Source organism: Globicephala melas, chromosome 10 (genome assembly GCF_963455315.2).
Source record: "Globicephala melas chromosome 10, mGloMel1.2, whole genome shotgun sequence".
Classification (NCBI taxonomy): Eukaryota; Metazoa; Chordata; class Mammalia; order Artiodactyla; family Delphinidae; genus Globicephala; species Globicephala melas.
Window position 1 is genome coordinate 62,734,381 of NC_083323.1, and position 16,606 is coordinate 62,750,986.

The 16,606-nt window shown below is 51.6% G+C and overlaps 1 protein-coding gene across 1 annotated transcript in view; it reads left to right on the top strand.

Moving 5' to 3' along the window:
* Nucleotides 1-13,013, top strand: part of FAIM2 (Fas apoptotic inhibitory molecule 2) — a 33,239-nt gene extending 20,226 nt beyond the window's left edge. The window contains exon 12 of the mRNA XM_030835122.2: nucleotides 9,425-13,013. Within this exon, the coding sequence (XP_030690982.1) occupies nucleotides 9,425-9,574 (150 nt within the window). The 3' untranslated portion in view covers nucleotides 9,575-13,013. The remainder of the gene's footprint in view (nucleotides 1-9,424) is intronic.
* The last annotated feature ends 3,593 nt before the right edge of the window (nucleotides 13,014-16,606 follow it).

The following is a 16,606-nucleotide window of genomic DNA, read 5'->3' on the forward strand; positions in this document are numbered from 1 at the left end:
CAGAGTTGAGCTCCTGCTCTTCCCCTGAACCCCTGCTCCTCCCACAGCCTTCCTTGTTGCTGTAAGTGGCAGCTCCATCCTTTCAGTCACTCAGGCCAAATGCCTTGATGACACCTCAACTCCTCACTCTCCCCACGCCCCACAACTGGCCCAGCAGCAGATCCGGTTGGCCTCACCTTCTATCTAGAATCTGATTGCTTCTCTCCACCTTCACGGCTACTTCCTGGTCCATGTCGCCATCACCTTCCACCTGGATTCTTGAAATGGCCTCCCACGGGTGCTGCCCCGACAGTCTGTGTCCCACACCACAGCAGCTAGAGTGATCCTGTTAAACATTGATGAGGTCAGGCCATTCCTCCGCTTGGCCTCCAGTAATCGCTCTCCACTGCCTGCAGGCCCTCCCTGACCTCACGGCCTCCCGTCGCCCACTCTGGGGCAGCCACGCTGGCTCCTTGCTGCTCCTGAGGACGGCAGGCTCACTCCCAGCCCGGGGCCCCTGCACCCGCGGTTGCCTCTGTCTGTTCCTTCCCATCTGCTCACAGCTCCCTCTCTCCCCTCCTTCAAGTGTTTGCTTTATTTACAATCTCTTGTGCTGAGTGTGTACACGCGCACATGCAGGCACGCACACACGTTGCTCCCTACACCCCCGTTTCTCCATAGCACATCTCATCCTCTGACATACTACCTATTTTTCTGGTTTATTTATTGTTTGTCTCCATCCAGCAGAATTTAAGTTCCTTGAAGGCAGGGATTTGGGTCTGGCTTGCTCATCGTTGCATCCGTGGTGCCTAGAACAGTGCGTGGCGCACAGCAGGCACCCCTGGATGTTTGCAGAATGAACAGACGCCTGAGAGGCCAGGTCCGGCTGAGGCGCTGTCAGAGTGAGGCAAAGAAAGCATGGGTGCATAGCTGACATAAGCGTCAGTCTTCTGTGAGTCACGGCGGGGGGCGGGGGGGGGCGGGGAGGAACCACTGCGCCTAATTACCTGTTAATGTCTCATTAGGAGAGCAACGCTCTGACAGTTTGGGGCTCATCCTGCAGGTTATGTAAACAATGGTTAGGAGCACGTGGTGTCAATGCCCCAGTCCCATCTCCTGCCCTCTGCCACCTGGCTCAAAGGAGGGACGACCTGCAGCCCATCCCCTGGGTCCCATGGCGTGGGGAGAGTTGAGGAGGGGCTGCTAGACTCATTCCCCTCCCTCGTCTCAGTGTCAGATGGATGGAGACCCACAGAGGCCCAGCCCCATGAGAACTAAGGTCCCCATTCCTCCCTGTTGAGCTCAAGTCAGAAGGTCCTTGACCTCAATCTGATCCTGCTTCCAGCATCACTTCTGTCCTTTAGAATCTGTGGTCCTGTAGCTTCAACCCATCCCCAGAATCAGTGCCCCGCACCCCTGGTCTCTCCATCTGCCCATCCCGGCATCTCCTACCCTAGCCGATGGAGAATTCTCAGCACCATGAGGGGCCATTCCCGCACTGCAGCTAGGCAAGAATGTCACTCAACGATCCCTATCCTCCTTGCTGCCTCGAGGAGGATGTGTGAGAAAAGGGGGAAGAGAAGTGTCAGAGGAGGGCCCAGATCCCAGTGAGACCCACCCCAACCCCCAGCAGCCTGGGCCTTGGAAGGGCTGTGAGCAGCAAAAGATTGTCTCCTAGAGACCTCAGCCCCTCCCCTGAAGGACCCTGCCGTCTTTGAGAGCAGGGCCACCCAGATGGACTAGTCTGAGACTGGGGAGGTGGGGAGCCAAGTCCTCTTAGGGCCGTGGTCCTGCCTGCAGGAACGGGCCCCTCCTCGGCCTCACCCCGACTGGCCTTGGCACGTTCTCAAGAAGCTTGGGTTTTCTCCCTCACGCTACCACGTAACCCCCCTCTAGGCACTAGACTCAGATGCCAACGGAAGTGGGTGAGTCAGCCGAAAGGTACTGGCCTCAGGCTGGCCCCATCCTCCTCTCCGTCTAGTGCCCTCTCCTGGAGTGCTTTTCTGTAGGAGCCCATGGAAAGTGAGGCAGAGGAACATGAGGGCTGGGCTGGGTGATGAGGCAAGGTGGAGGGGTTTGGACAGAGCAGGAGGGTTGAGGCAGGGAGAGGGAGAGAGAGAGAGCGAGCGAGCGAGGGAGCACAGGTGGCGCCCAGGGCCTGGCCAGCTGCTTTCCTGCAGGGACTGAGCCTCTTTGCCTACATGACTCTGGGCAGGTTGCTCTGCCTCGGAGTTGGTCCTTCTTTGGGGAAGCTAAGCCTCCCAGCCAATTAAATCAGGAAGCCAAGCCTGGATACCTAGGGAAGAAACCAGGCATAGGACTTTAGAAATTAGGTGATGGGCCCAATGGGAACAGAACTCTCTCCTGCCTGCCCCATCTGGCCAGTTTGAGGACCTCAGGAAACATCAGTCTCTATGCTTTAAGGAAGATTAGTGAGAAGCCAGATTAATGAATAGGAGAGAGGCTGAGAGATGATTCGTTAGGAGGCCACTGCAGTGTCCCAGAGTCAGGGATGGGGCGGCACGGAGAGCCTGTGTGGTCAGTACTGGATGCGTCAGGGCCTGTGGTGTTCGGATGAGTGAAGCTTGGATAGGAAGGTACTTTGTTTGTAGAGGTGCTGGGCCTCCAGTGCTGGGTGTTGACTTCTGACCATTGAGGGGACACACACAACCGTCTGCTCTCAGTTCCTAGAAGAAAAGGAACACTGAGACTGTGAGCCCTCAGAGTGACAGGGACCTCCCTGCACTGAGACCCAGAGAGAGCACACCCAGACACACACACCACACACATGTACACACCACACACACACGTACACACCACACACACATACATACCATACACACGTCACACATACACACCACACACACATACACACCACACACAGACACCATACACACATCACACACACCACACACACATACATACTACACACACACACCACACACATGCATACCATACACACGTCACACATACACACCACACAAGACGCCATACACACATCACACACACACCACACACACACCACACATACACACACCACACACACGTATACACGTGCACACCATATACACATCACATATACACTACATACACACACACCACACACACATACACACCACACATGCATACATACCACACACTCACACATCACATATACACATGCACACAATATACACATCACAAACACACTACATACACACCACACACACACACACACACCACACATGCATGCACTGTTGGCCGCCAAGCTGGATGAAAGCCCCATTTTCCTGACTCTCAGCCCAGCATTCTTTCTACTCTGTCTCCCTGTCCATTTCACAGATGGGAAGATAGAGGCCTAGAGAGGTCCCCCCACAGCAGGAGGGCCCAGAGAGGCCTTCTCAGCCTCTGTCACCCTGAGGCTAGGCTTTGGGCCGTTACTTCCATTCAGCCCCAACAGGGAATCTGTGTGTCCTGTGAATCCTCCCACGGCATGTGAGGGATTTGGGGAAGAGACTCCAGTCTGTCCCCACCCCACCCCTTACCCTGCTTTTCTAGCGGGGGCTATGATAGATGCCCTGCCTGCTTCAAAGTTAGAGAAACACTTTGAAAAGTAAAAACGGCTACACAAACCCAAGGCAGGGGTATCACTTTATTTTAGACTCATCTTTATTTCATTCAGAGTTTAGAGACTCTTTTGCCTCAGTGGTTTACATGAGCCTGAAATATCCAGTGAGAACCTTCTCTGTCCTGCCGCCCACCCTCTGCCACCACAACAGCCCTGATGCCCACCCGAGGCCTCATCTGAACCCACTCGAGATTGAGTGGATTCCTCTGAGGGTGGCAGGAGGGAGGGTGGATTGACCAGTAATTGCTCCTTCGGGGGGAAAGTGCACTCGTGTCCCCCTCCTGGACCTCACCTCAGTCTCAGTTCCTGAGACACTAATCCTCCGAAACCAATGCCCTGCTCAAACCAAGCCTTTCAAACCAACACCCTGACCTGGAGAAGGTGAAAGAACCCCCCAGCCCCAGTGCTGGTAGACTGAGGGAGGGGTGATTCAGAGTCCCTGTAGGGAGCAGGGCAGGGGAGCCTCTACACAGGCATACAGGGGCAGAGCCGGGAAAGGTGCTATCAGGAGGGCCAGGGGGGCTCTTCTGGTGGCCACGTGCACCCCACCCAAACCACAGTCAAGGCCTAGCTCATCTTACCACTGTGGCCTTTGGGCAAGTTACTTGATCTCTCTGTGCCACATCTTAAAATGAGGCTAATATTAACTATCTCACAAGGCTGTGGTAATGCTTTATAAGATAATATATGAACAGAAAAAAGAAAACAGCCTAGCACCTGGAACATGGTAGTCTCTCAACTACCATGGTAGCTTTCACCCTTATTGTAAATGTTAACCTTATAATTCAGAACACCAGATTTTGGAGCACAGTAGCTGGGTTCAAATCCATTCTCTGCCACGTTCGAGCTGTGTGGACTGATCAAGTCATGTTACCTCTCTGTGCTTCTGTTTCCTTATCCGTAAAATGCAGATAATAATAGTACCCGCCTCGTAGGTTGTGACTTTTCAGTGAACTAATATGCGCAAAGCAGTCAGAAAGTGCCTGGCGTGTCATCAGTGATCAATAATATTACCTGTTAGTAGTAGTCAGTTGCCTAAGGTCATAGGCAAGCTTTGAACCCAGGTCTATGCGACTTCCCAGTCCGTGCTCTTAAGCACTGTATCACACGCATGCCCTTCCTCTTTCACATACCTTTTCACACTGCTCCCCTTTTATCTTGGGCCAGACTTTCTGGCTCACACAGCTGCTAGACCCTGTTCCTTTGGTGGTGGTGACCCACCTGGGAGTGCTCCCCAGGACCCAGGGCTGCATGCAGAGGTCGTCTGTGCCATTTCAACTTTTGACACCCAGGTTGCTGAAGACAAGAGAAGTATCTTCTATGGGCCCCAGACGAGTCTCCACTCAGCTCCCCTCTCCTTGTCCTGCACCCAACCGAGGGCACAAGGGCTTAAAGCTGGTAGTCTCTTTTCTCTGGAATCCTCAAAGCCCACGCTTAGGGCTTCCCTGGTGGCACAGTGGTTGAGAGTCCGCCTGCCGATGCAGGGGACACGGGTTCGTGCCCCGGTCCGGGAAGATCCCACATGCCGCAGAGCGGCTGGGCCCGTGAGCCATGGCCGCTGAACCTGCGCGTCGCGCGCGCGCGCACACACACACACACACACACACACACACACACACACACACACACACACACACACACACACACACACACACACACACACACACACACACACACACACACACACACACACACACACACACACACACACACACACACACACCCCCCAAAGCAGTGTCAATCACATGGTGGAAACAGAATGGGATTGTCTGTCCTCTCGGCTGTGTGAAGTGGGCAAGTCATTTATACTCTCTGGGCCTCAGTCTCAGCTCCATGATGGAGATGATCATGCAATACCTGTCCCAGGGGATTATGGGGACAGTTAAATGAAAGCGTTCACAAACTCTTCTTTTGTGTTACTTTAACCCTTCTCTTAGTTTTTTCTAATATAATGTATGAATACACTTATTCATATATTTCATTTTTTTAAATCTTAAATGATATAGATAAAGCAAATGTCATTTGGCTGTGTAACAGCTGTGGTCAGTTGTCTCTCCTTCCAGACCTCTCTATATGCATTGTATAGATATATGCTATGTAGGCCCCCTATAACATATAGTTTTGTGAGGTTTTTTTGTTACATAAAGGGGCTCATGTGATTTGGATTTTTCTGCAAGTTGTGCTTTTCTCATAAGAGTGTATATCAGAGATGTTTCTGCTTCAGCACTGCTGCCCACAGTTTACTTAACAATCCCCTGGTTAATAGAGCTTGGGTTTGTTTCCAGGGTTTCACTGTTAGAACCTAAGCTGCCGTGAACAGCCTTGGGTGTGCTGCTTTGAGCCCTTATGCTGGCATTTCTGTAGCATGGACATGGTCCACATATATTTTTTATGCTGATTCAACACATTGCAACCCCAGCTTTTTGTATTCAGTGCCTGTTTGTTGGTGGCTCTGAGCCACCCTTTCCATGGCATGGCTCCCCCAGAGCCTCTCAGCCTCATCTCTGGAAGGACAGCAGACATAAGCCTGGACGAGGCAGGGTCAGGCCGAGTATATGGCCGTGGGACCCTGACCAGGTGCAGCCCTGGCCAATAAGGTGAACCAGGAAAGTTTGCCTTTGTCTCCTCTGCCCTCTGTGAGTGCTTCCTCCCTCCCTTCAAGCCCACCCTCCCCCCTTCTCTGTTGGAATGTAGGAGACAGGTAATATGGTTCCAGCTAGATAAATGACCATCAGCAAGTCACTCACCTGCTCTGAGACTCCTTTCCTCATATTTAAAATAATAAGGGTGAATATCCACCTCCTAGAGTGAATTGGGCAAGTGAGATAAAGGACTAGCGTGTGAAAAGACGGTTCAGATGTAAGTTAGTAGCATCCTCGTCCAGCTCCTGCCTCTTGCCCCTGACCCACATGCCTCCCCTTCAGGGTCTTGTATCCAGTTGCCTCGCAACTCAAGCACCTGCTGTCCTCTTTTTTTTTTTTTTATGACTTTGGCAGGATTGGGGAATTTTTTTTTTATAAATTTATTTATTTTACTTATTTATTTTTGGCTACATTGGGTCTTCATTGCTGCGCACGGGCTTTCTCTAGTTGCGGCGACCGGGGGCTACTCTTGGTTGCGGTGCGCGGGCCTCTCATCATGGTGGCTTCTCTTGTTGCGGAGCACGGGCTGTAGGCGTGTGGGCTTAGTAGTTGTGGCGCACGGACTTAGTTGCTCCTTGGCATGTGGGATCTTCCCGGACCAGGGCTCGAACCCGTGTCCCCTGCATTGGCAGGCGGATTCTTAACCACTGTGCCACCAGGGAAGTCCCCTGCTGTCCTTTTAGGTGTCAGTGGTCAATCTGGTTGTTGGCTCTCAACTGAAATCTTAGCTGCCAACTACAATGTTAACTATGACCAAGATATCTGCTCTCAGCCAACATGTTAGGGAACAGCGCTCATCACCCAGGGAGATTATCAAGTTACTTTCCCCTATGTGAGTGCATGCTCGTAATGTAATCTCTGATCATGTCTTTTGCTTTCATGTTCCCTACAACATAGTAGATGCTCAACAAATGCTGCTGGGAATAAATGAATGGAAAGCCTTCAGCTGGCTCACAGGCATGAGGTTGCAGTGGTGGGTGTTACTGGGCAGTGGGGTTGAAATTTGTGGCAGGCTCTCGCAGATAGCCCATGTAGATAAGCATCCGTGGCCATCGGCCAAGGACAGGGGCAGAAACCATTTCATTCCTCTTTTCTCCAAGAGAAAAGCCAGCTGGCTGTTCTAGGAGGCTCCTTGGAGAGGCCACCCCCAGACCGGGTCAGGTCCAAGCCTTCTAGTTGAGAGATTCAATTTCATTAGCTCACCCAGGGATGACCGGGCTCTGGGAAATCAACCAAGCAAGTGACTGATTGGTAAGCCAGATCAGCAGTTTATTAACTTATGCTGGCAGCCGTGACTGCGAAGCAGCTGGTAGCATTGAATCAGCCGCTCTCCTTGCCTGTTCTTGCTACAGAAGGAAACTTTACCTGGCAATCCAAATCACACTGAGAAGGAACAGGGTAGAGTGGAGTAAAACGACACTAAAGAATAACTATAGTTGATGACACATATGCTGTGATACCTTTACCCTCAAAACCACACCCTGGTGTGGTTGTCATTACTGTCCCATTTTTCAGGTGAGGACACTGAGGTCAAGTGGGTGATGGCTCCAAGCTATAGAAGCCCAAACCCCGGCGTTCCGGCTCCGGTCCTGTGTTCTCATGCCCTGAGCAGGGCCCCCTCAGCCCTGGCTCTGGTTCTCCATTTGCCTGCTGTTAAGGCTACACAGCTTCCCTAGTGACATTTCTGCCTCCTTGCTGAGTGGCAGGAGACCTGAGTCTCAGCAGCAGCGCACACAAGTTCTCAAGAGGGCACCTCTCCTTCTGCAGATATAACAATAAAACTCCACTAACAGCCACCATTCATTCAGTGCTTACCGTGTGTCAGGCACCTTGCCAGGCACCTTGCACGCATTATCTCACTCTCACAACATCCTCAGGAGGCACGCACACTCACCTCCCTTCTGCCGAGGTGGACTCACGGGCTCACAACGACTAAATAACCTGGCCCAGGATCCCAGAGCTAGTGAGTAGCAGAGCTGAGACTGGAATCCAAGTCGGTCTGACTTTCAAGCCCATACTTGTAATCATGCCCACCTCCCCGCCCTCAAGGGTGAGATGCCTTGATGTCCCACATGCTGGAGCTGCTCCCTGTTGGAGCCTCTGGCCCCTGGGCTCCAGCCTCTGTCCATCCATCCCTTTGCCCCACTGCTCCTGCCACAATGAATTCCTCATTCTGCACACCACCACCCTCACCTCCAGGGCTTCCCCAGGCCTGCTTAGTCTAGCAAACTCCTACTCATACTTCAAGCCCCAGGGAAAGTGTCACCTCTCCCGGGCCACCTTCCTCCTGCCCAATCAGCACTAATTATGGCATTTACCAGGTTTTATTGTAATCATCTGTAAGTGTCCCCCACTAAGTGGTGAGCCCCCGAAAGCAGGCATGGCATGGTGTTCCTCGTTGTCTCTGCAGCTCTGAGCAAGTCACTGGGGCTCTCGGGGGAGCCTGTTTCCTCGTAGGAAACACATTAACCCTGGGTGCTGCCCATAAGCTGCAGAGCAGAATGGCTAAATGAGGGGGCTCTGGAGCCAGCCTGCTTGGGTGCAGATCCTGGCTTTGCCACTTCCCAGCCCTGTAACCTTGGTTAAGTACTGAACATCTCTGGGCCTTGGTTTCCTCTAAGAAAGGTAGAATCCCTACTCAATAGGGACGTTATTAGGACAAAGTAGGCTAATGTCTGTAAAGCACCTAACAAGTGCCTGCTCCCTGCTCACTGTTACATGGAGCATTCGTTCATCCTCTGAGTAGGGCCCTGAGGGAATGCAAGAAGACTATGCCTCTGCTTGAAGGTCCCCTCCTCCAGGAAGCCTTCCCTGACCGCTGACACACTCACATTGGTCAGGTTCCCGTTATCAGCCCCCTGTGGCACTTTGTGTTTCTCTTTGTTACTCACCATACTAACAGTTACTTTCCCGCTAGACTCTAAACTCTACGAAGTCGGGGATCTTGTCTGTCTTGTTCTTTCCTGCATTGGTGGCTGGCACATAGTAGGTGCTCAGTAAATAAGTGTTGAATTAGGGATGGAAGGTGTTGGGAAAGTGCCATATTCCGGGCTGTCACAGGAGGGTCACTGAGCAGCCAGGTAGCCCGTGATAACAAAATTGGGGGTGGGCCTGGGCTGGGACACTGGGCTCCCTTGGCCAGTGTCACAGTGACCAGACCTTCTGACCTCTCTCTCTCTCTTCCCCCTTCCCTCAGTTCCTGGCATTTGACACCCAGTTGCTGATGGGTAGCCGACGCCATTCGCTGAGCCCTGAGGAGTATATTTTTGGAGCCCTCAACATTTACCTAGACATCATCTATATCTTCACCTTCTTCCTGCAGCTTTTTGGCACCAACCGGGAATGAGGAGCCCTTCCCACCCCCGCCTTCCTTCAGAGAATGCCCCCTTGCTGGTCCTCTGACACCCCCACCCCGTGCTCCTGCCAGCCCAGATATAAAGCTAGTTGCCAGCCCAGCCTTTGGCCAGCCTGCTCACTTCCCTCAGCCAGCCCTCATCCTCACCTTCTGCAGCTTGTACCCATGCCATCAGGGGCCCTGCGGTACCCAGGTCACACCATCCCCTGTGCCACCCCTTCCCCCCAGTTATATCTCCCAAACTGAGACAGTCGAGGCTGGAAGTTCCTCTGGGTTTGAGGACCCAAGGGATGAGTGGGAGAAGCCCAGCAGGATTTCAGAGGTGGGAAAAAGATCCCAGGAAGCCTGGCCGAGGCCTGCAGCCCCACCATGATCCCTCCTGAAGTTGCCACAGCTGTAGGACTATGGGGCACACTGTCCTGTGCCCACCCCCTGCCTCCTCTCCCTCCTTCCAGGTTAGGTTTTGACATTCGGTAAGAAAGGGGTGGAGAGGACAACTGGGAGACAAGATGTGGGTGCTCTGCAGTGGGGGGATGGGGATAGTGGGTGAACAGGATGGCTGTTCCAGGCTGCCTATCTTCTCTCAGCTCTGGGACCAGCGGCTTGTTCTAGGCACCAGAGCCCTGCAGCAGAGAGAGGGGCAGGAAGCCAGTACCATCTGTGCTTGCCTTGGTTTACCCTCCTGGGTCATGACACAGAGCTATTGGGGCAGGAGGTGGGGGCAGGGGCCCTGCTACTGAGTGGGGACCTGTCCTGAGGCTCCATGGGAGGTGGGAGCAGGCAGCCAACCAACTGGGAGGCCTGGGCTCTGCAGCACCGCTAACTCACCCAGACCTGCATCCTCCTGGGAGGCGTGGCAGGACTGAAACCAACATCTGCTCACCTCTTCTCTTAAACTCCCAGGCTGCTCCCACAGACCTGAGGCTGAGTGAGGGCTTGGGCCCTGGAGGACCGGGTGTTCTAGGGAAGGGAGGCTTATCTAGCAACTGAGCCAGCCCCATCAGGAGGGAGTCCGGCCCTGCCTCCAGCCCTTCCCCATGGTCTTTCTGCCCATCTCACTTCCTAAAGCCTCCCCCCATCCTCTGCCAGTTGCTGGCTTATCCCCAGTCAGGCCTCCTGAGGCCTCCATTGGCAGTGCCCATGTCGCCGTTTCACTCCTTATCTCCTCATCTCTCCAATTTGGAAGGCGTCCAGCTGATGTTAACAACCAGGGCAAGTCCCTCCAGCTGGTCCCCATGTGATGGGGTCGGGTCTCCTTATCAGCCTCTGGGCGGCTGAGATCTCACGCAGGGTGTGCGTCAGCCACCCAGCCCCCTGCAAGTCTGCTGGGGAGTGGACCCGGGGGCCACACCTGGGGGAAGCGTGCAGCCTGCCCTTGCTAGCGGCTAACTGGGCCAGTGGAAAGTTACTGTGTGGAGTCGGGGAGGTTCAGAGTGGATACCTGGACCCTTCCTTGGCCTCTCCCTCCAGGGTTGCCTCTCTCCCCATATGCCGGTGGCTCTGTTTGCCCCTGGGGGTGGGGGGATAACTAGGTATGCTATCTAGGTGCTCCTGATCCCTCCCTCTCCGCTCTTCCTATTTCCAACTTGTAAGAAATATTGCAGAAGCATTTGAAGTTTTGTTCCATCTCGGGTATGAGGAGAGAGGGAACCAAGAATGGATGGCGGTGTTGGTGTGTGAGATAAAGGCAACTGGGAGCACAGGTGGGATGCGCCCCGCGTGCTGGTCTAAATTAATCCATACGGCAACCCTACGAGGGTAGTACTCAGTGCATCCCCATTGCAGAGAGGAAAGCTGAGGTGATGGAGAGGCTAACAGACTGGATGGGGGCTGGAATGAGACTGGTTGGTCAGGCCCTGACAGCTCGGGGGATTCGTCGTCCTCATTACCACCCCTGGCCTTCCCTCCCCAACCCACCCCAGTTACCACCACCAGATTTTGTACTCTGTAGTTTCCACCTTCTAAACACAAGCTGGGAAGCAGGATTCTGGTGTCTGATTTCCAGCCTCATTGCCAACGGGCTCATGGTATTAAGCAAGTGTTTCTTACTGACTGTGATTCAGTTTTCCTGTCAGCAAGATGGAAGACCGTGGCCAGAGTGCCGCAGGGACAGGCACCAGAACATTTATTTGCGCTGACTTCCTTATCCAGTTGCCACCTCTCCTCCGAGGTCCCCTCGATTCCTCTCCTAATCTCCAGTTCCAGTGCTAGAGGGGTTACTTCCCCCACCCCTTGCCCTGTAATTCTCAGCCTGGGCCTTGGTCATGCTTCCCAGAATCCACTTGTCAAAGCCCTCCTCTTCCTAGGACAGTTTATGCAGAATTTGGCGTTTACGCAGCTTTTCCAAGGCTGAGCTCCAAAAGCGTGAAGGGGAAAGCAAGCACTCAGCAATATACAATGTGACAGGGCAACTCAGGGCCATCGCATAGCAGAGTATGCTGCGGAGTCCCTTATTCTGGGTCCTGAGAGGGGTCCAGGACATGCTGAGCTGGCAGCAGAGCCAGGGCTGAGGCTCCTGTGTTCCACCTGCACTGAAGCCATGAGGCACCCCAGGGACACCTGGATGGGCCTTGGAAGGAGGAAGGGTGGGGAACAAGAATGCAGGATTTCAAGAAACAGAGAAACCGAAGCTGGGCAGGTGGCACAAGCTGCCGAGGAGGAGAGGAGCCTGCTTCCCTGCCCAGGAAGGGGTGGGTTGGATTTTATAAAACTGCAGGCAGCCGAGAATCTGACCATCTGTGATGCAGGTCAGAGGTCTCTTACTGAGGGGAAAACAGAGCAAAAGATCCTCTCCTGGGGGTTGTAGATGGGGGGGCCAGGGAGGTACACACAGGTCCCTGGCCTCTAGCACCGATTCCCAGGCTCAGGTGTGGCGCCTGTATCGCCTGGGGAAGCCCCTGGAATCTTGGTTCTGCCATCCTCATCTTTTGCTCCTGGGGGCATCAGGATCAGACAGACACCCTTGTTCCAAAAGGCTCCACCTCTCCCCTCCCTGGCCCACCTGGGATTTCACTCAAGCACTTTGCTGCCCCTCAGTGGCTGCCTGAGGAAAAGCAGGGCCTGGTTCTGCAGGCGAGAAGCAGATGTGCGGCCTGAGGTTTGCGGGCCGGATCTGGCCACTGGCCTTCATTCCCTGCTCTTCTCGGATCACCCCAGACCACTCTCTGCCTCAGCCTCCTGCTGTTCCCTTTAGTCCAGCCACTGTCGTATCTCAGACGCTGTTTACCTGTCTGTTGGAAACACCCCTGTGCCACCCAGGCCCAGAGCTTTCTCTCGAGTGTCCGAGGGCAGAGACACACCCCCAGAAACAAGCCCTTCAGGCCTCAGCTCCTCCAAGTTTCCTGGGATCTGCGCTGTTCCTTTCCCTGGCCTCACCTTCCTGGTCCATGACTGACAGGAGATAAGAATAAAAGTAATAATGACACCCGAATCTTCTCCTTTGCCTGCCTTTTGCTCGTCCCCTCGGATGGCTCAGGGAGTGTGTGTGTATGTGTGTGTGGGGGAGGGGGGCAGTGTGAGGGGTTCACGCCAGAGCTGCTGCTCCTAGTGTAGCTAAGTGAGAATTAAATCTCCACGTTCCACACTGGCCCTCCTGTCAATATATATAGACCCTTGGCGGAGGCCCTTTGGATCCTTGCACCTGTGACAGCCCTGACAGAGGCTCCTCCCAACAGGAAGCCTTCCATGGAAGCCTGTTCTTTTGTGCGCAGTTCTGTTAGAAGATTCTTCCTTATTTTGACCCAAAATCTGGTTCCCTAGAAGGAAAGCCTGTGTTGTACCTGGAAGGATCCCCAAGAACAGCGGCTTTTAGAGTTGCCTCTCCTATGAAGCCTTTCTCAGTCCTTCCCCCAGGTGCCCTGGCCACTCCCTCCTCGGACCCCTCCTGCTCTGTACCACTCTAGCTGCGTTTTAACCTCTCCTTCTGTCTCCTAGTATAAGACCTGAGCTGCTTGAAGGCATGAACTCTGTCTTGTTCCCCCTTGAATTCATAGGTCTTATGGCAAATGGCGTCAATACACAGCCTTTGAATGAATGGAATTAATGAATGAACCTCCTCCAACCCTTTTATTTTACCTAAGAGGAATCTCCGGAGCAGAGGGTGCAGTGACTTGTCCAAGTTTATACACGAGTGAGCGACCAGGGGTGGGATTACAGGGCACATGGGGTCATGTTCCTCTGAGCAAGTTCCTCTGAGGAACTCAGGGCTGAGCTGACCTGACCTGGCTTACACCTGCCATCTTCTTCACTCACGTCTGGCGACTCTCAGCGAACCTGTGTTTGCCCGCTCACTGATTGTCCCCTACCCCCATCCCCACACACAGACGGCTAAGATCCTCTCTCCCCAGCCCACCCTCCCCAACCCCTCCTGGGGTCTCTGCTTTCTTTTCTGGGAAAACTCTGCCAAAAGGAGCGAACCTCACCCTGTCTCAAAACGAAGAGGACTTTGGACTCCTGAACTTCGATGGACAGGAAGCAAGCTGAGAAAACGATTCAGAGGCCCCACCCCGCTCAGAGGCCTCCCCTTCCCACAGCTCCACAGCTCCTCAGCGCTTGCTTTCCTGCTGGGGCCACTTTAAAGCACATTCACTTGGGACTCTCAGCTAAATGGTCCGGAGCTGTTGGGTATGGTTTCTCTTCTGCAACACTCCTGGTGATTTCTCCCTCTCCTATCTTCTGCTGGCTATGGAAGTGCTTTGTACACAGTAGGTGCTCTGTGCCCCTTTGTTAGCTCCTTTTTCCACCACGCTAGGGAGGCATGTGTGGGTGCTCTAGCCAAGAGACCAGGCTGAGCCCGGTCTTCCAGCCATGCTCACCAAGTGGCAGCCATGTGAGGGAGGAAGCCAATTTGGAAGTAGATTCTCTCACTCCAGCCCCCAGACATTTGAGTCTTCCCAGTTGAGGCCCAAGACATCATAGAGCAGAGACAAACCATCCCCTATGTCCCCTGTTCAAATCCTAATCAACAGAATCTGTGAGGACAACAAAATTGTTGTTGTGTTATGACACTAAGTTTGAAGTAGTTTGCTATGCAGCAACAGATAACTGGAACAGAATCTGTTCCCTGGAAGTGAGGCACTGCCATGACAAAACTTCAAACACACAGCATTGATTTTGGGACCAGGTGGTAGGAGATGCCTGACAAGTCTCAATGAGACTGTTAAGGAAAGCTTGAGGGGCTTCCAGGAGACTGCATATGAAGGTTCAAAGGAAATTGAGGAAAATAGAATTGAAACCCGGAGGGACACAGACCCTTGTTATGTCATGGTAGAAAGTTTAGCAAAACTTTAATCTACACTCATGTGAAAAATAGAAAAAAATACCTAATGAACTGGTGGATCTGGCTAAGATGATTTCCAGGTAGAACGCTGAAAGGGCCAGTTGGCTTGTTTTGGCTTTTTATCACAAGAAACAGATAGTGAGAGAAAACCTCAAGAAGGAATATTGTATTCCTTCTCAAGCTTCTCAATCCCCAACTTCTGCATAAACTGTCCTAGGAAGAGGAGGGCTTTGACAAGTGGATTCTGGGAAGCATGACCAAGGCCCACACATTGTATATATGTGCCACATCTTCTTTATCCATTCATCTGTTGATGGACACTTAGGTTGCTTCCATGTCCTGGCTATTGTAAATAGTGCTGCAATGAACATTGTGGTACATGACTCTTTTCGAATTATGGTTTTCTCAGGGTATATGCCCAGGATTGATGGGTCATATGGTAATTCTATTTTTAGTTTTTTAAGGAACCTCCATACTGTTCTCCATAGTGGCTGTATCAATTTACATTCCCACCAACAGTTTGCTTGTTTTTTATATTCCACATATGAGTGAAGTCATGTGGTAGTTCTCTTTTTCCATCTGATTTATTTCACTTAGCATAGCACACTCAAGATCCATCCATGTTGTCACAAATGGCAAGATTTCATCCTTTTATAGCTGAGTAGTATTCCACTCTGGGAATCTTTATCCATTCATCCACTGGTGGGCACTTAGGTTGTTTCCATATCTTGGCTATTGTAAATAATGCTGTGATGAACATAGGGGTACTTATATCTTTTCAAGTCAGCATTTTCTTATTCTTTGGATAAACACCCAGAAGTGGGATTGCTGGATCATTTCTAGTTTTAATATTTTGAGGAACTGCCATACTGTTTTCCATGGTGGCTGCACCAATTTACATTCCCACCAACAGTGCCCAAGGGCTTCCTTTTCTCCTCCTTGCCAACACTTATTTCTTGCCTTGTTATTTATTCTAACAGGCATGAAGTGATATCCATTGTGGTTCTGATTTGCGTTTCTCCAATAGTTAGTGATGTTGAGCATCTTTTCATGTGCCTGTTGGCCATCTGTAGGTCTTCTTTGAAAAAATGTCTATTTAGCTCCTCTGCCCATTTTTTAATCAGGTTGTTTGGTTTTTTGTTGCTGAGTTGTATGAGTTCTTTATATATTTTGGATATCAACCCCTTAATGGATATATCATTTGCAAATATCTTCTCCCATTTGATAGGTTGTCTTTTTGTTTTGTTGAGGGTGCAGAAGTTTTTAGTTTTATGTAATCCCATTTGTTTATTTTTGCTTTTGTTTCCTTCGCCTGAGGAGACATATCTAGGAAGATATTGTTAAGACTGATGTCAAAGAACATACTGCCTTTTTACACAATTTATGTAATTTTTGGTATAGAAAAATTAGTAAATCTAGATAAAACAAATAATAAACAAATAAAGGGACAAATACAGAAAACATACACGTTTTCTTCTAAGAGTTTTATGGTTTCAGGTTTTACATTTAAGTCTTTAAATCTACTTTGAGTTGATTTTTGTGTATGGTGTGAGGTAGTAGTCTAGTTTCATGTTTAAGCTGCCCAGTTTTCCCAACCCCATTTATTGAAGAGATTATACTTTCTCCATTGTATGGTCTTTGCTCCTTTGTCATAAATTAATTGTCCGTAAACCCATGCATGGGTTTATTTCTGGGCTCTCAATTCTCTTACATTGATCTATGTATCTGTTTTTCTGCCAATACCA